This window comes from Rissa tridactyla, chromosome 1, assembly GCF_028500815.1.
Source record: "Rissa tridactyla isolate bRisTri1 chromosome 1, bRisTri1.patW.cur.20221130, whole genome shotgun sequence".
Taxonomy (NCBI): domain Eukaryota; kingdom Metazoa; phylum Chordata; class Aves; order Charadriiformes; family Laridae; genus Rissa; species Rissa tridactyla.
In genome coordinates, this window is record NC_071466.1 from 167184830 (window position 1) to 167207246 (window position 22417).

Here is a 22417-nt window from a genome sequence, read left to right on the forward strand (position 1 = left end):
TAAAATAAAAACTCTTTATTTCTTCTTGCTATGTATTAGTGTCACAGCAGTAGAAGCATTCAATATTTTTATTGCTTCATGCATTGAGGTTTTCTGCAATAAGAATACAATGAAGCTATCAGTGAAAGATGAGAACATAATGAAATGACAATGAACATACCAGGCTTGTAAAACTTTATTTTTAAACTCTGAAAATGATTTTTTCCCAACCCACTTAAATACAGGAAAGCTAAAACACAATCCTAACTGACAGAAAGCAGGTTGTAGTTCAAGGAGTTCCATTCTGAGTAAAACAATGGAATAACAACATATCCAACTATGCTACCTATATATCAAATTTCTCTTCACAGATATTGTGTCCGTGTTCTTCATAATCTTCTCTAGTTACTACCATGTCTTCAAAATCATCATTTTCAGAAATGAGCTTCCCACCTTCCCAAGAATAAGTAATAGGGCTGAAAAACAAACAAAGCTATTGTTAGCCATTCATTTAAAATAGAAGTATGCAGCGATGATTTCAAAGACTTCATTTAGCCGTACCTATTAAAAAAATACTTTTGATTGCCAAATCAAACCATTCAGCTCCAGACAAGTTATGAGACAAAGTTTGAAATTTTAGTGGGGCTAACTGACTTTGCTTTTTATAAAAAGCATGTGCCTGTTTGGAAGCTGGTATGAAGAAGGCAAGAGATGGAGATGTCTTTGTATTTACTTTGCACAGATAACGATTCTTTAATAATGTTTAAAAACACTCTTTAATAGTACTTTAAGATTTTTTGTACTTTCAAGATATACTTGTTTTGTCTCAACTGTATACTCTCTCTGCCAAGACGTTACCCCTCCCAAATCCCTGAAGCGACTACATTAATGATGACATGGCAGCATCCAGACGCTGAAAATTCTTCTAAGTAAAAGACTTAACTCTAATATTGAATACTTATGTAACCACTTAATATAGTCTTACTTATCTGTTTACAATAAAAAGTAATTCTGAAAACACTTACATATATTCTTAACCTTTATTAGCCGAAGTACAGGGGAAGCAGATGGTCTCTAATTTATTTGGTTTGTCTGAAAATATGCCAATTTAAAGCATTCTTCTTTTACAATTTTGGTTCATTCAATATTTAAATTAACCCCTTTACTCAATCTATCTTTTTAATCAGCAACAGAAATCCTACTTTATAGTTTGTTCTGCTAGAAGGACAAAGCTTGTTCTGTACAGTTTAGAACTTACTTTTCAGGAAGAACAACGGAAACATCATAATCAGTTGGAGTAAGACAGCGAACTTCAGAATAAACCCGATCTCTGAAGCCTGGAAAAAGGGTGTTTCCCCCAGTCAGAACTATGTTCTTGAAGAAATGAGGCTGCATTTCTGTAAAATAAATAAGTAAATCTGCAGTTAGAGACTGCGTATATATTTAAAGGGGTTTTCCCCGATTTTTTATAAATTGGAACAGAAGTAAGAAATACACATAGAATAATTTTATGATCATCTAATGATCACATCAGATAAATAGTTTTTATTGAGAAATACAAGAAAGTGATCAATCACCCTCTGTTCTTCGTGACCTTTAGAATTTGGCTTTGATAACTACTGTTTTCTTATATTGTCTATTGAATTTCATGTCTGCCAAGACATTCTTTCAAAAGGATTGTAAATGATACGATTTTTTTAAGAGTACAAAATAATTGCCTGAATGCTGGGATACTTATGTGGTATCATAAAACCTATGAAAGTCTTCTTTGTAATAACATTAATTTCATGCGTATCACCTATAAATTGAGAGCTTTACTATTACTTCTGACAAACACAGCAGTCAGAAAGGTTTTCTACTTTGATGCTTAAAATTACTGAGTTTGGTCAGTTTCATTTTTCTCTTCAGTTTCATTTGTCTCTTCTTCCAGTAAAGAAAGCCATTTTAAAACACAGCTAAAACTAACTTCAAGTACATCCCATCATCAGTGTCAAAGACATAGGTCACACTAGAAAAGGATGTTGAGAAGAATTAGGCCTACAGCAATTAACTGAAACAAGAGTAGAAACCAATCAATGAATCACCGCAAACCTGTGTTTGCCTAACAGAGAATCCTGTAGACAATCAGTTCTAGAGCATATGACACACACCAGAAGACAGAACAGTTCACAACAACTTAGTAACTGGCATATTGAGAGTACTAGCTTCTTAAGACACTTTAGATACTTAAAAAAACCAAACAAAACCAAAAAAACCAAACCAAAAAAAATCCCCAAACAACACAACACACACACACTTTTCAAAATACTTGTAGGTTATACCTTCAGGTAAATTCTGAATAGAATAAACAATGGCTTCAGGAATTCCCATCTCTTGAATACCAATATCTGAAGGATGGAAGAGTATTTCTGGAACTGCAAATCTTTCATTTGCTAGACGAAGTATTTGCTCACCAGTCTTGTATTTTCCACTTAACACCATCTCTTCCCTTGGCTAAAATAAAGACATGAATAGTAGCCACTGCTTAAGAAAAGAAATTGCATCCTAGAGTATTCAGCTTATCTTTTTCATGTACTGCAGTGGCAGGCAGTATCTTCCACGTTAAGTGGTATTATCAGCAAATCTTTTAAGAATAATACATACTCTGGTATTAAATCTGAAGTGACTTTGCTCTTATCAACTGCAGTTTTGCCTAAAACAAAATAAAACAGGTATGTGTGAGACTGGCCTTAAAATATTGGGACTGCTTTTGAAACTATGGCCAACTCAGTAAACGAGATAAATTGTTAAATTGTCTTCATTGGTATGAAGACTTTTCAGGCTCTTCGATAACATGACTTTGAACCTTCTACCTATTAGGGTATTTAAATGAAATTCAGAGAGACTCACAAAAAGGTATCAAAGCAGAAAAAACATTTTCCAACTTAACTTTAAAAAAAAACCAGCAATAACGCTGTGGATAGGTTGTATGACAGAGCACAATCATAGAAAGCTACAAGTACTAAATAACACAACATAAAATGCTATGCTGGAAAAAAATAGTATTCAATTTTCATCTCAAATTCCTAAGGAAATCTTTACCAATTAATGTACAGCACAGAAAGAAGTTACAACACAGCATTAGAAAAAAAAAAAGTCTTTTTAACGTGTCTACTAGACTTGTGCAGGGGAACAGTCCAGAAAATACTTCAAAAACCATACTAGCATTACCTTACAAAATCCCTTTTTGATTGTGCTGAAGTCTGGCAAAACATAATCTACCATTACAGTATTTTCCTCTCCTTTCAATCTGAAAGAGAAGAAAGTAAAATACAACAGAATAAAGAACAAGTTCTAAATCCCAATTATTTTATACTGACAAGACTTCCTTTGACTTGACTGGAAAATCTTCTGATTAAGAATATAGTTTTATTTGTTTGTACAAATTATTCAGAAATACCAACTTTTACATGTAGTACCATTGTATACGTACTTGGCGATGTCCATGTCCTTGTAAAAGTCTTGAGAAACATAACACACATCTTCTTTCACTTGATTAATTACATGCGTTTCATCCATAACATGTAGCTGCCTGTGAAAAACAAAAACCAAAACCACAGAAGTTTGAGAATAATTAAGTCTTAGCATCTGTCCAGAAAACTCTCCAGTTTTCTGCTGGAAATGAGCAACCACAGTTTTCAAATCGCAGAAAGCTACTGTCTCAATATTTAACACTTGTATTCAATTTACAAAAGCATTCCCGGCCTACTGGAGTTTAATGTTTTCCTTTCTCACAGTTCAATAAATACAAACATCTACCTGCATTTGCCCGAAGTCTTCATAACAAGCATAGCCATAATCCTGCAATTAGTTCTACTAGCAAAAACCTTTACCTAGATAAAGTTCCACGCTAAAAAGGATCCTAATGAAAAGTTGATCCTATTGAATTTTATTTGTGGTATTGATAGAATCAGTTAACCAACTTACTGATGATCTACTGAGACATCTCAGAAAACATGTAAGGACTTGGATAATTGTGAATGCACAGGTAACCTCAGCAATTTGAAAAGTGCTGGCACTTTAAAAACTAACAGCCTAATTCTTCAAAGAGCTTAAGCTCATCTTAATTCATCTTGAGCTTAAGCTCAAGATGGCAGCTACCAGCTTATAAGACAAAAATTCCCTTCTCCTTTAAACAGTATTTAATCTAAAATTCACAGAACCAGTATGAATATCCCCACAAACATCTAGCTCATTTCATACCAGGTCACAAGATGGTGATCAGCATGCTTTACCTGTAAGAGATGATCTCCTTTAGATGGTTGGTTAAGAGTTTTCCTCCAACATTAATCCTACAGAAAAGGAGTAACACATGGAATTCTGTCATTATTAACTTCAGGCACAGCAAACAATTCTTCTAGAAAATATATACTGCGGTTTACCTGATGATTGCCTCTTTTTTCTTTTTACTTCTACAATAAGGTACAATGTGTGTAAAAGAGTATCCGCTATCCACAATGATACAACACAGCTCAGATGGATTATCCCGGAAATACCGATGCGCACTAAGAGCTCCAGCTGAAATACAGAAAAATTCATTTAATTTTTATATGAATATACACTTTTAGAATTTGCATTGATATGAAAGTGTACTTGCTTTGTATTTTAAATACCTTTGACAGACTTCCAAGACTTTGCAACATAATACTACAGCCAACACATGAATTAATTTTGACAGCGGATAAAATTAAGTATCATATATGACCCCATTTATTCTTTTTCAGGAATTACAATCCACGTTCAGTTTCCTTTCCTAAAGTCCAAGCAGACTGATCACATCACAATTTATCAAACCTATCTAAAGGAGTGTTCTATGTCCAACTATCTTTCAGAAGGGTTGTGATGTTATTTCCACTTTCCCTGTAAGATACAATATATTTCATGATTGTAATGCTGCATTTTACTTGCTAATACAAAACAAAACCAAGCAAAAAAACCACCACCACCACCCCCCCCAAAAAAAAGGAGAGATATCAAAGTCTTCATGCAAATCTTTGGTGGACTTTCTTAAATGCTATTCTGTTTAAAAATCCATCCATTACCTCTGTCATCCTGACTCTCCTCAGATTTCCTTTAAATATATACCATGACACGCATAAGAAAGTGCTATAAGGTTATAGCTGGAATTTCTTAAAAAAAAAAAATTTAATCCAGTTAGAGTACATGTAGGAGCATATTACTCAAGAGACAGGAAGGAAACAAAGTAATTTCTTTACTATCTTTTATATACATGCGTGTGCGTATGCATGCATGCATATTTATTTATTTATTTATAAGGTTAACCTTCAAAATATATAAATGCGAACTATAAGGAAACAGACTCACCATTTACTCTAAGAACTGCTTGAAATTGATATTCTTCAAATAGAATTTCATTCATGGATTCTTGAATTGAACTGAAGTTAAAATAAGGTTCGGTAATAATAATATTGGTATCTACAAAATCCACCTATGAAAAACACATTAAGATTGTCATTACACTAAACTCAGAAATTATTACTCCGTTACCACATTTTGCAGCAGTTGAAGATCGTAAATCTCAAGACATGGTTACCACTTGCCGTATCTGTTTGTAGAAACTAGGCTTAAGTAGTTTTAGTTTTGTTAAAGACTTCATGAGCAGTGATACAACTTTATCAAATTAATGAGTAAAAACATAATACAAGAGAACACCTTCGTGCATATTCTGCTCCTGCAGAACTGTATCCAACATTTTAAAGAGATATCCATAGAGGAACACTACATACTAACCTAAGATACTTTACACTAATCCTGTCAACTACAGAAAGATAAGTCTCTTAACAGCTCAGCACTTGCACCAGAGTCCTGCACAATGTAGAATCAATAATAAAACTCGCAGTCACCTCTAATGAGTCCAGCAAAAGATCCTGGACTTTCCATTTACTAATATCTCAAACTCCTTTAGAGAGGACTTCAGAGGGTTATTTCAATCAAAACTGGATACGGCCCTAAGTGTATTACCAGCTGCATCTCTCTATAGGCTTCACTCATGAAAAAGAATTAAATTCTCCTCGCAACCATGACTAAACTGAATCTAATACCAAAACTAAAATGGAAGCTAGTATCAAAAGCCAACATTCTATATTTTCCTGTATGGAGAGTAAGATATTTTGAGGCGTTACTTTCATTCTCAGGACACCATTCTGGCTCCTAGGAGTTACAAAAAAGCAAAAACTTTCGGAGTATATAACAATACCTTTTGGTTTTTTAAATGAAAAATTAAAAGGGAAGCCTTAGTACACTTCTTGTGCTAAATCCAGCTTGTGTCATAAATAATAATTAAGTATCAGATATTTATATTTTATACATTCAACTTACCCATAGGCAGAAAATGGTGAGCCAAAGATGGTTACTTAATGCGTACGTCTTTTGGCCTACTGACCTAGTTCATCATTCTCTTCTACATCAACAGTTTCTTAATCTCTAAACCACACTGTATCTGTCTATAATTGCTATCATTTTTTATTAACTTGAACTCTTAATTATATTGATGTGAATGTCTTTTAACATGTGTGAACGGAACTTAGTATGAATACACACAAAACTGAAAAATTTAAAAGTTTTTTAAATTCCTACACCAGAGCTCAAAGTAAAAATTTTCTTCAGTTTGCAAAAAAATAAATCCCTGTGATTTCAAATTGAAGGCACTTTCAAAGATAACAGTAAGATCACCAATTCTATGTAATATTTGATGTACTTATGTTAATTCCATTAGTTAGTATTTAACCTACACAAAATCTGTAATTAAAAAAAGCTCTTACCTGGTACATTTCTTTTCCAAAAAGATAATCCCAAACCTGTCTCTGGACATCCCAGTTCACCAAGTAACCCTGTAGGAATTTAGAAAAAAATTTACACTATTTAGAAAATAAAATCATACATAAAAAAAACCCCTAACCAATTACTAGAAATCAAAAAATGTCAAGTGATTTATAGACTGGTAATATAAAGAAATTTGAGAGTAAAAATGTCTAAATTCACATTTCTATGCTAATGTGTAAATATTACATAACATAAAGAATGTTACAAATATTCCCCTATCAATATGTTAACTGCTACACTACAAAAACAATGTAAATTGTGTTTCCTATATACATTATTCTCTTTGACAGAAGCCTGTCAGTCTGACCTCAGTGCTGGGGAAGGTTATGGAGCACATCATCTTGCGTGCCATCACATGGCATGTACAGGACAACTAGCTGATCACGCCCAGTCAGCATGGGTTTATGAAACCTTGACTAATCTGACCTCCTTCTATGACAAGGTGACCTGCTTAGTGGATGAGGGAAAGGCTGAGGATGTTGTCTACCTGGACTTTTGTGAAGCCTTTGACACCGTTTTCCACAGCATTCTCATGGAGAAATTGTCTGCTCATGCCTTGGACAGGTGTACGCTTTGCTGAGTAAAAAACTGGCTGGATGTCCGGGCCCAAAGAGTTGTGGTGAATGGAGTTAAATACAGTTGGTGGCCGGTCACAAGTGGTGTTCCCCAGGGCTCAGTATTGGGGATGGTTCTCATTAATATCTTTATCAATGATGTGGATGAGGGGATCAAGTGCATCCTCAGTAAATTTACAGACCACACCAAGTTGGGTGGAAGTGTTGATCTGCTTGAGGGTAGGAAGGCTCTACAGAAAGATCTGTACAGGCTGGATCGATGGTTCAACAAGGCCAAGTGCTGGGTCCTGCACTTGTATCACAACAACCCCATGCAGCGCTACAGGCTTGGGGAAGTGTGGCTGGAAAGCTGCCCAGAGGAAAAGGACCTGGGGGTATTGGTCAACAGGCGGTGAATATGAGACAGCAGTGTGCCCAGGTGGCCAAGAAGACCAACAGCATCCTGCCCCGTATCAGGAATAGCGTGTCCAGCAGGACTAGGGAAGTGACAGTCCCCCTGTACTCAACTCTGGTGAGGCTGCACCTCACGTCCTGTGTCCAGTTTTGGGCGCCTCAGTACAAGAAAGACATTGAGGTGCTGGAGCGTGCCCAGAGAAGGGCAGTGAAGCTGGTGAGGGGTCTAGAGTACAAGTCTTATGAGGAGCAGCTGAGGGAGCTGGTTTTGTTCAGCCTGGAGAAAAGGAGGCTGAGGGGAGACCTTATTGCTTTCTACAACTACCTGAAAGGAGGTTGTAGCGAGGTGGGTGTGGGTCTCTTCTCCCAAGTAATAAGTGATACAGCAAGAGGAAGTGGCCTCAAGTTGCACCAGGGGAGATTTAGGATGGATATTAGGAAAAAAAATTTCTCCACCAGAAGTGTTACCAAGCATTGGAACAGGCTGCCCAGGGAAGTGGTATTGAGAATATGAGTATATCTGGCACCTGGGGACATGGTTTAGTGGTGGACTTGGCATTGCTAGCTTTACGGTCAGACTTGATGATCTTAAGGGTCTTTTCCAACTGAAATGATTCTATGATTGTTAAACTTGACACTGCTGAATGTGACTCTTGTATGATACTACATATACCCTGCAGCTGGGGCATATCGTATGAAAATTACTCCCTTGAATATGAAAATAACAATTTACATTTGACTATAATGTTAAACTCAGGATGTCTTACTTACTTTCTGAAAAGGGAGAATATAAAAGAGACCAGAAGGATCTTTAATTTCATCCAGTTGATTTGCCGTGAAGGTTTTCAAGCGTGCAGTCTTTGATCTGAACTGACAGTTGGGAATAACGCTGGAAGAGATCGGGAAGTTTCCTATTCATCACCATACGAGACACATCCCTTCTCATTACTTTAGTAGATAATATACTTTCAATAATATTTTTTGCTGATGCACTTTGGTCTTAATCCATTTCATTCGAGCCAGTTATGAGGGGAAATCTCTAATTCCCGATGCCCCTGGTGCAGAGGAGGCAAACCAAGGCAAACCAAGGCAAACCAAGGCAAACCAAGGCAAACCAAGGCAAACCAAGGCAAACCAAGGCAAACCAAGGCAAACCAAGGCAAACCAAGGCAAACCAAGGCAAACCAAGGCAAACCAAGGCAAACCCTCCTGCACACAGCACCAAAGTCCCGTCCCCCGCCCAGGCCCCACCACTCCCCGGGACTGACGGTTCAACGGTCCCGCCGGGCCGGCCTGCGCGCGCCGCAGGGGCGGGGCCACAGGCCGGGCCGCTCTCCGGCCGGCGCACGCGCGCTGGCGACCCTGCTCTCCGCTGAGGGGCTGAGGGAGCGGAGGGGAGATCTCCCGTGCGCCCGGGCACCGGCGGAGCGATGAGGGAACGCCCGCCCCGGCCCGCCCCGGCCCCTCACCTGACGTTCGCGTGGCTGTAGCCGATCTTGGCGTTGTAGGCGCCGTTATCCAGCACCAGCGTCGCCATGTTCCCCACGGCGCCACGGCCGCCGCCGCCGTCCCAGTATTGATCCGCCACCGCCGTGGATCTCTATGGTTACCATAGAGCGGAGGAGCGGCGCCCGCGCGTGGCCTGACGGGACGCAGGAGTGCAGCGGGAACCGCCTCCGGCACCGCACCCGCCGCTGGTGCGAGACGCCGGCCGCTCACGTGGCACCGATGACGCTGGATAAGCTGCGGGGCCTATTGGTCGGGCGCGACCCGGAGGCTCTCGCCAACGAGAGGGGCGGGGGGAAACGACATGGCGTCGCGACGTCCAGCGCCGTTGCCCTTCCCTGCGGGTCCGGTGCGCCTGCGCGGGCAGCCCGGCCTCCCCCGGGCGGCGGGAGGGGGCGGTTGCGGGCAGCCCCAGCCCTCTGGCGGCAGCGGCGACCCCTGAGGGGCGGCGGGGGGGTCGCGCCGCGCCCTACACGGCAGGGGCACAGCGGGCACCGGGCCGTTACCGCCAGAGCCTGGGGAACGCGGGCCCTTCGCCGGTGTGTATCACCATTGTTTTAATGTTGTTGTAAGCGTGATGTAATTAACACTTTTATTATAAATGATATAAGAAACAGTGCTGTTGATATTCGCCGTCACTGACCAGGTGTTTTATTAAGTCCGTGTGGAATAGCACACCCCTGTATAGAATCACACAGCCACAGAACAGCCCAGGCTGGAAGGGTCCTCAGAAGGCCACCTGCTGGGAAGGGGAGCCGAGGTGAGATGACCTAGTGCCCTCTCCAGATACAGCTTGAAAACCTCCAGTGGTGGGGACTCCATTGCATCCCTAGGCAGGTTGTTTCCGTGATTAACTGTTCTTGCTATATAAAAAAATATCCCTATATCAAAATGAAACCTCTCCTCGTTGCCCCTTATCTTCTTGTGAAGGGAGAGCCTCTATCCTCTTTGTAGCCACGCTTTTGAGTACTGGAATACTGTGGTAAGGTCTCCCCCTGAGCCTCCTCTCAAGGAAGAAAAGACTTGACTCCCTCAATCCTTTCTCACAGGCAGGTTCTCCAGCTCTTTGATCATCTTCATGGTCTTCATTTGGACCCTTTCCAGTCTGTCCATGGCTTTCATGAATTGTGGGGACCAGAACTGGATACAATGACACCGTGAAGCACATTGTTGAGTTGGCGTGATAAGAATGCCAGACCACAAATGGAACTTTAGCTGAACTCGTGATCAAATAAAGGTAAAAAGAGTAAGGGTATCTCCCCCTAGTCAACCACCAGAGACCCTTGAGTATGTGCAAATAGTTGTACAAAATATTGCTTCAGATGTTATTAGTAACTAGTGTTGAAAGGCCTTATGTGTATTTTCATGAATAACGAGGATTCTATCCTTGAATTTACCAAGCATGAGCTAACGAAAAGAACTCCTAATCAAGGGAGGCAAGTATTGTATCATTCTCAAGGAAGCACATCCAGCATAAGGACCTTGAGGATGGTACTGATCTACACGTTTTTGGGAAGCTTAGCCAACGTGTCAGGAAAGTGAAAATTCTTAGTGTCCTAAGCTGAACTACCTTCATTATACTACTAAAAATCATGCCTGTAGGTCGAGAAGACCCATGCCCAGGTGAAGACCCTTCCCTTGAGCATGTGTGGTAGCTGTAACTTGATGGTGTAATTGTATGTAAATTACTAACCAATCAAATATAGGTAGGCGGTACATTATAAGGATGTTGTAAAATGTGTATAAAAATCGCAGGGAGAGTTCTGATGGGTGTGCATGATAGGAGGAGAAATCCCCCACGCACCCAGCGCTGTAAATAAACTAACGTTGGCTTTCTGAGCTACAAACCTGGTTTGGAGAGTGATAGTTTCGTTACAGATTTTGGTAACAACAGTACTCCGGGCACGGCCTGACGAGCACCGAGCAGAGTGGGTTGATCACATCTCTATCGTTGCTAGTAATGGCCCTGCAGATTTGCCTTCGTTGCTGCAGCATCGCACTGCTGGCTCCTGTTCAGCTCATGGTCCACCAGCACGCCCAGGTCCCTTTCAGCAAGGCTGCTCCCCCCCACCACACAGATCCTGGCCTGCACCAGGCTCTTTGGTTATGTCGTCCCGGGTGCGGGATCTTGCACTTGTCTTTATGATGAATTTTGCTTTATTTATACGCTTTCCCTACCATCACTGGTATCTCTGTTGTTGTCCAATAAAATAGGAAGTGAATTACAGTTTTGTATCTGTATGCAATTGGCTTTCCTGGAAATACCAGACCTTAAAAATTAAACTGCTACTCTACATGATTACTCTTTACACTAACAAATATCAAATGTCTTTCCATGAGCTAGGATGTTCAGTGGAATGCACGGCAATCTGATTTTAGACCAATCCTCTTTATGTGCTTAGCAGTTTCTTAAGGACAGCATCCTTAATCTCCGCTTTAGCAGATATATTCTTTGGTTCTTGAGGAGAGGTCACAGGAATTATCAAAAGCCAGTTTTTCCAGTTCAGGGGTTTCTGGATTCTTTTAAAGAACTGGTAAATTGTTGGTTGTTCTCATTCTTTGCCCACCGACAGGTATAGTAATAGTAAATTTTGGTTTTGTAATCAAAACCCCAAACCCAAAATACACAAAACATACAATTGTGACAAATGCTTTAAGTATTCACAGTGTTACAACAAAACATAAGATATTACTCTTAAAATTACATAATTGTTGCTTTGTCCTTTTATTAATATTAATAATATAAAGTTCTTAGAAGTATAATTTAGACACAAAAAAATATTAGCTACTGCTAACTTTTGTCGTGTGAGATTAAAGGTGAAAGCCAGAATTTAATTATTTTTTGTCTTCTAGATACTAGCTCCGGCTCTGTGAGATTTCATCTGTTTTCATTTAATGACTTGTATTGAATTCAGAGTTACTTTTGCTTTTTTTTTAGTACCTACAGGACAAGTAACAGTTCACTTAGATTTATGTGTAGTGGTTAATATACATAAATATTTAAAATCCCTCAGAACTAAAGTTGGTATGTTTACTGTCATTGCTAACTGAGGCCAACTCACATACGTATTTATTGAGTTTGTTTACATATTCACCCATATATTGCAGTGACGCTTCTGATAATAGTTTTTTTGTTGTTGACAGAGTACCTAACAAAGTCGGTAACATAGCAAGGACACATAAATATGACTTTTAAATGTCCATATAGTAGCAATCCTTGTGCATTGCCCCTTACAATAGCTTAGAATTGCTATTTTGTGATGCTCTTTGAGTAGTGGCCCATCAGACTACTTACTCAGCCTTGCACACCTGCATTTGAAGACAAATCCTTCATTATTTTTGCATTATCCATATGAAGCCGTGCCAAATTTCTCATTCTGCAAGTATGCTTAGGTCACATTTTATTTGTTCTTTTGCCACATTTTCTACTGCTTTATTTAATGGGAAAACCAAAGAATATTTTTGTTAAATCTGTGACTTTCACATTTCTGAAGTCGCTTGGGCTCTAATTGTGTTTTGGTTTTTTCTCTCAAGTCCATTCCTGTTTTTGCAGTTCAAGCAACCCGCATGACCACATGAAAAGTCAAACTCCATCTCCACACCCTATACAAAGCACACAGCTGCTTATTTGCTCTGCTCTGCAGGCACGTGCAGCCTCAGCATGATCAAACAGTGCCAACTACAGAATTAGCAGGTTGTTTAGAGCATCCAAAGAAAGTTATCCCCGAGGAAGACATTATTGCAATCTTTAACCCTGACACAGGGTAACGTTATCCTGGATTTAGCATCCATAAACAGAACCCCCACGCACCTTTCTTTGTCTAGGTGATGGCGAAGGGCAGGCTGGTGGATGAGATGACTGCCTGATGGGAAACTCCGTACATCCTTGGGTTCTTGGGTCTTTGACTGAATGGAAAGAGTTCACAAATAGGCCCTAGAAATTACCTGTGGTGAATATAAGCCAAAAATCTTCTTTGAGATCATTTTAGTATCCTGGGTACGCTCATGAGCGGGGTTCTTTCTTGGTGACTTGAGTGCCAGCTGCTCCATAAGGGAGGGAAGCCAGGAGCTGAGTGGGATACTGTGGCCAGCAAGGCAGGACCATGCCAGCCAAGGCCTGTCCCACCATGCCAGCCAGGGAGCAGGGCAGGTAGTTGAGGGGAAGTCATCAGTCAAGTGTCTGAAGATGAAGCAGGTCTGAGGTCAAGCACAGAAGTTAATCCTCAGGTCAGGGTCAGGATTAGGTCTGGTGGGGTGAACAAGGGCCAGAAATAGCCCAGGGATCACCAGGGAGGTCCGTGGTGACCACACAGATCTGAAGTCAAGGTGAAAAGTCGTTGGGTCAGGGTCCAGATCAGCAGGACCCAGATCAGCAACACCTACAGCAATACATGTGATGATCTGCCGCTAGAGCCACTCCTCCTTTTCTTCTCCTGTGACGCAGTTTCTCCTCACTGGATAGGGAGTAATTTTGATAAATCAAGAGCAAAGAGCCTTGGTTACTAGATGAAGAAATCCTACATAGCAATGTTTATAAGTGCAAAGCAGTCAGGAAGGCTAAGCCACTCTTTCCTCTTTGTGGTTATCATATTAAGGTGACAGCTGATGACACTCACAATTTTCTTCGTAAATGGTTTCCTTGCTTTGTTCAGAACAGGAGTCAGTCTTTGGGAATTTCTGTCAAGCACCATCTTCACGTAGCGGTGGTCTAACTATCATGAACATGATAGCAGAAATTCATCTGTCTGCAAACGTGGGACTGTGATTAGGAGAATCAGCCCAAAGTCTTAATAAACATAGTCTGGGGTTATCCTGGTATTAATTTGCATCAGGCCGTAAAATGAAGTGTCAGATACTCTGCTCAAACCAAGGGATAAGCTGGGCTCCTTATCACATGTTCTTCTAGTTCCCTGGGGGGGGGGGGGGGGGAGTTGATCTTTGCATCTTCCTCCATTCCTCCGTTTAGTGTGCACCAGATGGGAGAGAACATGAGGTCACAATTCAGATGAACCCTGCTGGACAGGCAGAATGCTTTCCAGTTTGACATTAATGAAGAGCCTCTGGACTTTCCCTTTTCTGCCAGAGCTACAATCTTGCAGGACACTTGAAAGGGAACACACAGCATGAGTCCTGCTTTCCTTGCCCCTCGTATTTTCTTTCTTGATGAGAAGCTAATCCATCGTTATGATGAACACTGTTTCTCCAAGATACTGGTAGAATTTTTTCTGGTTCAGAAAATTGATCTTAAAACAGGAATAAAAGTGTTAGCTTCATACACAGCTCATTCCCACTTTAGAAATCTCTTTAAAGAATATAATTATGTCAGTATTACACAACTGACTGATTTTTAAATGCCTGGAAAAATCAATTGAAAATGTTCATCTCCCGACCTTTCATCTGTTACTGCTTCATAGTTCCGACTTAAAGGTCCTTGGGGTTTTGGTCCATTGCATATAAATTATTAATCAGTTATGTATATGAGCAGCAAAGAAAATAGTATCTGATGTCTTTCCTCTGCAGCTCTAGACTATATTGTAGAGCCAGCAAGCCTTCAGACAGAGGTCACATCTGAAAATCTTGTTAGTTTTACAACTGTTAATTTTTTTCTTTTTCCAGTTAATACTACTGTTTAGGGTACTCGGTGGCCTACCACTGAAATTCTTCAAGATATCTTTTCTGAACGAGGGAGCCCCAGAAGAGAGGAACAAAACTATTACAGGACATTTATTTTTTTTAACCGACTTGGAATTTTTGCTACAGCATGAGAAGCTATTCTCTCAAAATTAAAATAATCTGTGGGCTTTATACTTGCAAAAGATACCCACTGAAATGTAAGCACCTGGAGAACAACCTGATTGTACAAGTCTGGGCATTTGAGTAATTGCTGAGAAACCTGGGGTAAGGGAAATATTCTAGATGAGTACATGCATATGAATTTATTGTCATACTATTGTAAGTGTTTGTCAGTAAGCTTTTCTTCTCCAAATGCTGTAGGAGCAGCAGCCGTTCTGGATCTCAGCTGGGCCCCAGGATCTGGCCCGGGAGAAGGGTGGCAGCTGTTCGGGCAGGGTTTGCTGCCTGAGCAACTCTTCCATTCTGGAAGATGAGATAGCAGGGTCAAATTTGTTGCTTGTGGGGTTGTTTCCTTGCTTGGGGCATCATTTTGGGATGGTTTTGGGGTTGCCAGGTGGAAACAAATTTGAGAATTGCTTTTTGTAGCTGGGAATGAGTATCACTTCTAAAAGAGTGATCACTTTTATAAAAGGATAGATGTCTCACTTGGCTAAGCAAGGTGAATTTATTGTGAAAGAGCTAGAGTAGTGGAGTTTACCTTAAAAATTTAAAGTAACCTAAAATATTGCTTCTGTGAATGAGCTCTGCCAGCTCCAACGCTGAGGAAGAGCGTGAGGTGCAGCTATTAACACCAAGTATTAGCGCAGGTAGGTAATACACATTTTATCAAGAGAAATTCTTGCTACCTATTAGATCCTTTTTTGTTGTTGTTGGTTTTGTTAGACATAACACCTTTTAGTGGCACTTTGTAACAGATTTTCAACAACAGCAACAACCGGTGCCGGTCACACGGCCTGCGGGGCTCTGAGGGGAGGCAGAGGCCGGGCCCACGAGGGACGCGCTCCACGGGCGGGCTGAGGCATGGAGCCACAGGCAGGGACACTGGCGCTGGCAAAGAGTTTTGCAGATCGGGAGGCTGAAGAGGGAGGAAAGAAGCAGCAGGCGGAGAAAAGGCGGCGGCCCGGCCCGGGCAGGGCAGAGGCTGCGGGCGCTGAGGGGTGGGACGACGGCGCTTAGCAGGCGGACGCCGGCTGCGGCGGGCAGCGGGGGCGGTCCCTTCCCGGGGGTCTGCAGGCTGAGGGGAGCAGGTGACCCGCCTCCGCCTCGCCCGGCGCTGCCGCTCCCCGCTCGGGGCGGTGGCTCCGGTTCCGACCCTCCCCGTGCCCGCCCCGCCGCCGCCCCCGCCCCCCGTCACTAGGCGATGCTGCAGCCAAGATGGCGGCGGGTGCCGAGTGAGGGCGAGCGGCGGCAGCGGCTCCGCTCCCGGCGCTCTCCCCGCCTCGGGCAGGGGGAGGCGGAGGGATGAGGCGCGTCCCCGGTCCCGGCCGGTCGTCGTGAGGGGCGCGGGCCGGTAGACACCATGGCGGGGATCATCAAGAAGCAGATCCTGAAGCATCTCTCCAGGTCAGTGGGGCGCCGTGCCCCGGGGGAGACGGCGGGGTGTGTAGGGGGGCGGCGGCAGCTCCCGGCTCCGGGCGGAGAGCGGCCCCCGGCGCCCTCTGCGGGGCTGGGGGGACCGGGCTTTATTCAGCCCGCGGAGCGTGGAGCGGGAGCCCCTTCCTCGGGGTGACTGTGCGGAGGCGGAGGGGGCGGCCGGCGGTGACAGCCGCCTGAATGGCCCCTAGCCCCCTCGCTCGGTGCCCGGCGGCGCGCAGGCGCTCGCCTGAGGCGAGGAGGGGGCTCCGGTCTTGCCTGGCGCAGACGGGAGTCACCGAGTGAGTCACCGCCGGGCTCCGGTCGCCTCCCCGCCGGGCAGACGCTGGCCGCCCCCGCGGCCCGCCGCGCAGCGGAGCGGAGCCGGGCGGGGGCTGCCGCGGCAGTGGGCCCGCGTCCCCCCCGCTTCCCTGGGAGGCGGCGGCCCAGCCCCTCGGTGAGGGCGCTGACGGGGGCCGCGGGGCGCCCCCAGGGCAGCCCGCGGGGGGCGAGAAGGTGTGCGAGGGGGAGCGCGGAAAAGAAAGGGGGGAAAAAGTCCCCAACCCCGTCCTAATTCAGAGGCGGCGGCGGCGGGGGGGGTTTACACCCTTTGGCTTGGTGGTGGCGGGGGCTGTGGGAGCCCGGCCTGTGCCCTTGCAGGTCTGCTGGCGACATCCCAGCTGTGGCAGCCGCAGGTGAGGCCGGGTAACAAAAGAGATGCTCGTTCCGGTGCTCGGCAAAGGATGAAATAAGTTCAGCGTTTTCTGGGTGACTGGAATCGTATCTAACATGCTTCGTGGGTTAAAACAAACAAACAAAAAAACCCCACCCTACTGAAAAATGTAGCTGTCAGTGTGGAGAAAAGGAGGGAAAAACTGCAGAAAGTACACAGTTTGATTGATACGATTTCAAAAAGCCACATTACGATTCTCCCAAAGAGAGAGGAAAACCTATTAGGTACTTGATTTGTCATGATACCACAGCGTTGTTGTTCTTCAGAGCTTACTTTTGTAAATTAAAAAATATAACCTGAAATATTCCTTATTTGCTCATTTTTTCAAAATGTTTTATTCTAATTTTGTGTGGTATTTCTGAAAGGTATTTATTTTAATCCGTGCTAATAAATAGAATCAAATGAAAGGACAGATTGTCGTTTGACTAATCTGTTGGTGATGCACAAGGAAAACAAAATTCTCATTCCAAATCCTTTGCTATCTATCCACTGAAGATGATGTAATAGAATATTTTTTTTCTCCCACCTTGCTCATGAGTTTTGTAGCTGGGAAGGCTGGTAAAGAAATCTTGTCTTCCCATGAAAATAACTGAGCACTGTGAGAATGGAAATGCAACATGAAGATGTCATCAGCCTGGAGTCAGTTTTCTGAGCAGAAATGTGCATGGAATCACTGGACTTAATTGACTGATAACAGCTCACTTTCTATAGTGCTGTTTAGCAAGCTGTGTGTAAAGAGAAGTGAACTCTAATCTCTGTGCTACAGGTTAAAGTCTAAAATGTGTCTAGCAACTGGGCATGAGTGACATGAGCTGGGTTTTGTCTATTTTTTTCAAATAAACCTAGGTGAGAATTAAGTATCTTTTAATGTTGATAAATCTGTGTTTGCTTTCTTGAGTGATGTGATAATGCTTATTCAGTAAGACTGTGTCAATCGATTGTGACAAGTTTCATCATTTTTAAAAAGCTTGTGGGATATATCTAACAATCCGAGGTTTGCAGGTTGAAGTTGAGTCTCATGATCCACACTATGTTGACATTAAAAGAGTGTGTTTGCTGCCTAAAATATAGGCAGTGTTATTATTAAGTCCCTTATTATGGGTGTTCTTAATCACATGATCAGATAGTATCTTTTCTCCCTGCAGAACTGGTGCTTCAGTGGTTGCAGAAGTTGGTTACACAAGAAAATAGAATTCAGGTGACACAAGCACCTGTAAATCTGGTGGCTTTTTACATTTCAGGAACTTGGCTTTTCAACAAAAGCGATAATGTTGTTCTTTATTTCAGGATTTTCTTTAATATGTTTTATAAGAACGTGGTTAAGGTAGGCTTCACACAGTGTTTTATTTCAGTCTGGAGCCAAATACATAAGGAATTTCCTGTAATACAGAGGGTGCCAAAGGACACTTTCACTTTGTATTCTATTACTATATTGGTTCCTGTTCTACAATTTTCATAGTTCCTCAAAACTGATGCCTGTTTGTCATCTTCAGCAAAGCGGGTGTAAGTGGCAAGATTAAAATGTACTTGAAGCCTATATATAATAAAGGAATAGTGGAAAGAATTGTCCTGTGATCTCGATTTACTTTCAGTTTTGATGACTGTGTTTCTCTTTTATGTTTGAACAAAGCCAAATCTAATATGTACTTCAGAGAACAAACAGAAGATATGAACTTGTACCTTCAGTTACAGAGAAGTACTTTTTTTGCCACAAATCACAGAATTGCTGAATGGTTGAGGTTGGAAGGGATCTCTGGGGGTCATCTTGTCCAGCTCCTCCAAATCATCATTGATTTAGCAATATTTGTTATGAAGATTGCTGCAATATCTGTTACTCATGTGTTAGCAATTTTCAACTTTCTTATAATCTAGATACTGTATATGCAAATTTAAAAGCGTTGTGTCATTCAGCAGTATAGTTTCCATTTAGCAATTTACAGTGCTTTTAGATATGCTGATACAGACACTGGTGTTGTGAAGGAGCCTTATCATTCTACATTTGTTAGCTAGGGAAATTTTTAACCGGATATGAGTCCTTAAGGTCTGAGAACAAGAAGATGACCCAAACTGCATTTTGGAACAGTTTTGGTATCTAAATGACTTTTTACCTTTCTAAAAGGTTTTTCTTATTGCTGTGTTACAGCTTAAGAACAGTGAAAGTAGCAGAGTTTATTTACTCGGCTTGTAAGAAACATGTATCTTAATGTCAGGATGTGGTGATGAGTTTTTAGCTTTCTCAGACTCTTTTAAAAACTTTTAAAACATAAGCTATGTCCTCTGCCTTCAATATGCGTTGCTCATCTCCAAGGCTGTGGAAGAAAATAAGGAGGGAGGGGAGGGGCAGAAAATACTTTTTTTTTTTTTTTTTTTTTTTTTGTTCTTCGGATTATGTGGTGCTTGGCATAGGATATGAAACCAAATGCTAACTGCTAAGCTGAAGAGATGAGCTGGTCATTTGGAGGCTTGAATTTTTGTCAGCTCCATATTGTGTTGTGTGTGTATTTTGTGAATGCCGATGGTGGAACGTCTTTATTTTGTAATACACATGCCCTAAAATGAAACAAGTATCTGGAGAGTGGCATTATCCTTTACAAAAGTAGGAATGAGACACTGTGCTTTGGAGTCTTCTGTGTAGTGTTGGGATCATGTGGTCTTACTGTCCAGGTCTTCCCCAGTGAACTTAAACTTGAGTTGAATCTTCATATGTGCTGTTACATTATTCACGAGTGAGAGGTTTCGTGTTGCACAGCACCTTTTCTTGCAAGGTTTTCTGTGCACTGCTTTGCTATGATAACAGCAGATACCCTTTGGTGTTACTTCTTTTTCCTCAGTTAGACTTTGTAGACAAGTGTGTAAAACAATGGTGTTAAAGTTTTTTAGAAGGGCTCTAGATTGCACTACGCAAGTTCACAATAGTAGGAACACAATTATTACACTCTCTGTGGTTATAGGGGAATCATCTACACCATAGGGATTTGAATCTTGAATTGTTTGGATCCAAGCTATCAACAGAGATCAGATATTACTTACACAGACTTGAATAAGGGCTTTTGCAGGTTGTTTTTGGTTTTGGCTCTTAGTATCATTGACTGAAATTCCCTTTCTAGCTAATGAGTGGTCTGAGTCTTCTGTGTAAGTATCTGCAATATTCCTGCCTTTCTGTGAAAAACAGTTTTGTTTATCAAAATACATCTAAGAAGCATGAAGGAAAGCTTGCAAACTTTGCCTCTACCTTGAGTTAACTAGCCTCACTGAATATGACATTCCTCGTCTCAATTAGATATTAACTCTTAAGTTTACCAATGATAACACATACTTCAACTTCAAAAATCCCGTTCTTTGTTTGAATCTTATTTGCTGTTTTCACAAAGAAAACAGTAAGAGGTCTAAAAGTGTTTGGTATGGCAGAAACCCAGATTGTTTTCAGTGTGTGTCATTAGTTAATGTTCTGCGTGAACTTAGACTTTCTCTGCTTTTGCTCACCTGAAGCAATAGATGTAAAAATACTCAGATTTCAATAAAAGAAAATTTCAGTAAACTTTGTGTCAATTTTTTTCACCTCACAGTTGGGAAATCATTCTAAAATACGTATGAAGATTAGTTTTACAAAGAATATCATGCTAATTGTATGGATATCGGGAATCAGCCGATCCTGCTATAAGCAGTGATATTCTACATCATCTGGTACAACTTCATCGATACACGTCCTACCTAAATATTTGAGCTGCCTATCACCCTGCTTTTATACCAGTAAGACATGCCTGTTTGGTGAGGGATGTTGCCATTGCGAGAGATCTGAAGTGACTCCTTTTAGGATCTACGAATATAACTCCTTTATTTGGCCAGAATGGGCACGTTCCTTCCTGTAACTAAATGACCAAAATTGTTTGGATGAACTTTGAAACTTGTCCTGGTAGCAAAGGAAGTAGAATTTTTGCTTCTTTTCAGTTTTGTGTGTTCCACGTCTATGTCACTCTAGTTTTGTGAAAGTTATCCAATTCTTTTAGCCAGTCAAAGAACACAAAGTATGTACTTTTCCTAGAAGAAGCATAAAACAGCTCCTCTCTTTCTTTGTACTGAAGATTTTACAGAGTGTATTCCATGTAACCGACTTTATTGGCTTGTGTAGTGTGTGGGAAAATTGTAAAACACCATGTAGATGTAACAGTCTACATTATTCTGAATGAATCTACGTTGAATCTGAATGCTTATGGGAAGCGTGAGCGTAATGCCTGTCATAAACAAAGGCTGGTGCACCAAGTGAAAGAACGAGTCTGAAAAAGGACAGGTAGTAAAGCAGAACTGCTTGAGACGGCAGAAAAGAATAAGGAGAAAGAGCAATTTAAAGTTTCATTGTAATCCTGTATTTCTTAAATTCCCTTATGTTTGAAATTCAATACTTTTTGTATGTAAGTGGAGACTTTTGTCTGTGTGAATGTGTTGGTAGTGTTCTGATGAGCAAAAAGGAATCAATAAATGCTTTTTTCAACAAAAATAAAAACCTTTCACTTTTATTTCTGTTAGTAGCTTCATGCGTCATATTGCATTTTAAGCTTCTGTAACAGAACATCTTCCAAAAGGCCAAACTGAAATTGCTGAGGTGCTTTATGAAGTTATAAAGGTATTTTGGATATAAACCAGCAATAATGTATTTGCTGATAGAATTCTTAATCATGACATTTAGTAAGATTTAATATTAAATCTTATGTTACATCTCAGAAAGTTCTCTTAAGCTTTCAGTAGCATTTGGGTTAATAAAATAACCTCACAGAATTTGACTTATAGTTTTCAGTTTGGTTTACATTATTTTTGCAAATCTATTATAAATCTGGGTGCTGATTCTGCAGACATTTTATTTCTACAATTCAAGTTCTGCTGAGGCTTTGTTGAAGTCAGACAACTCTTATACCTACATAATAAATCAGAATCACCAGGAATTGATCATCAGCATTTTAGTTGTATAGTATGCAATTGTTTTCTTTAAACGATTCTTAGAATACTTTTACTGGGAAATAAGTTTCAGAATGAAAATGATGTTGAAGATGACTTTGTGTTCAAGTAGCTGATATGCTAGTGTGAAGCATTCTCGTGGAAAAAAGATATTTAAATAAAGCCTGTGAGGAATAAAATTGTGTCTTGTATT

General features: G+C 41.3%; 2 protein-coding genes across 3 annotated transcripts in view; one reads left to right on the top strand and one right to left on the bottom strand.

Moving 5' to 3' along the window:
* ACTR6 (actin related protein 6) lies at positions 1-9439 on the bottom strand. Its single transcript, XM_054183594.1, has 11 exons — positions 9299-9439; positions 8601-8718; positions 6801-6869; positions 5344-5467; positions 4401-4536; positions 4254-4310; positions 3452-3550; positions 3190-3268; positions 2301-2472; positions 1238-1376; positions 1-455 (listed from the first exon to the last, which is right to left on the bottom strand). The coding sequence occupies exons 1-11, from the start codon at positions 9364-9366 to the stop codon at positions 326-328; spliced, it is 1191 nt and encodes a 396-aa protein (XP_054039569.1). The 5' UTR covers positions 9367-9439; the 3' UTR covers positions 1-325.
* Positions 9440-16324: 6885 nt separating this feature from the next.
* The window catches only part of BLTP3B (bridge-like lipid transfer protein family member 3B), a 58029-nt gene continuing 51936 nt past the window's right edge, over positions 16325-22417 (top strand). For both annotated transcript variants that reach the window (XM_054219424.1, XM_054219416.1), the window contains exon 1: positions 16325-16532. Coding sequence is in view for 1 of the 2 variants with exons in the window: in XM_054219416.1 (XP_054075391.1) it covers positions 16489-16532 (44 nt within the window). In the remaining variant the exon portion in view is untranslated. The remainder of the gene's footprint in view (positions 16533-22417) is intronic.

Excerpts from the sequence above, each read along its gene's own strand:
- ACTR6 (XM_054183594.1), bottom strand. The coding sequence starts at position 9,366 with ATGGCGACGCTGGTGCTGGATAACGGCGCCTACAACGCCAAGATCGGC. Across the intron at positions 4,537-5,343 it reads AGCAGTTCTTAGAGTAAATG|CTGGAGCTCTTAGTGCGCAT; the intron begins GTGAGTCTGTTT and ends TCTGTATTTCAG. Across the intron at positions 4,311-4,400 it reads AAAAAAGAGGCAATCATCAG|GATTAATGTTGGAGGAAAAC; the intron begins GTAAACCGCAGT and ends CCTTTTCTGTAG.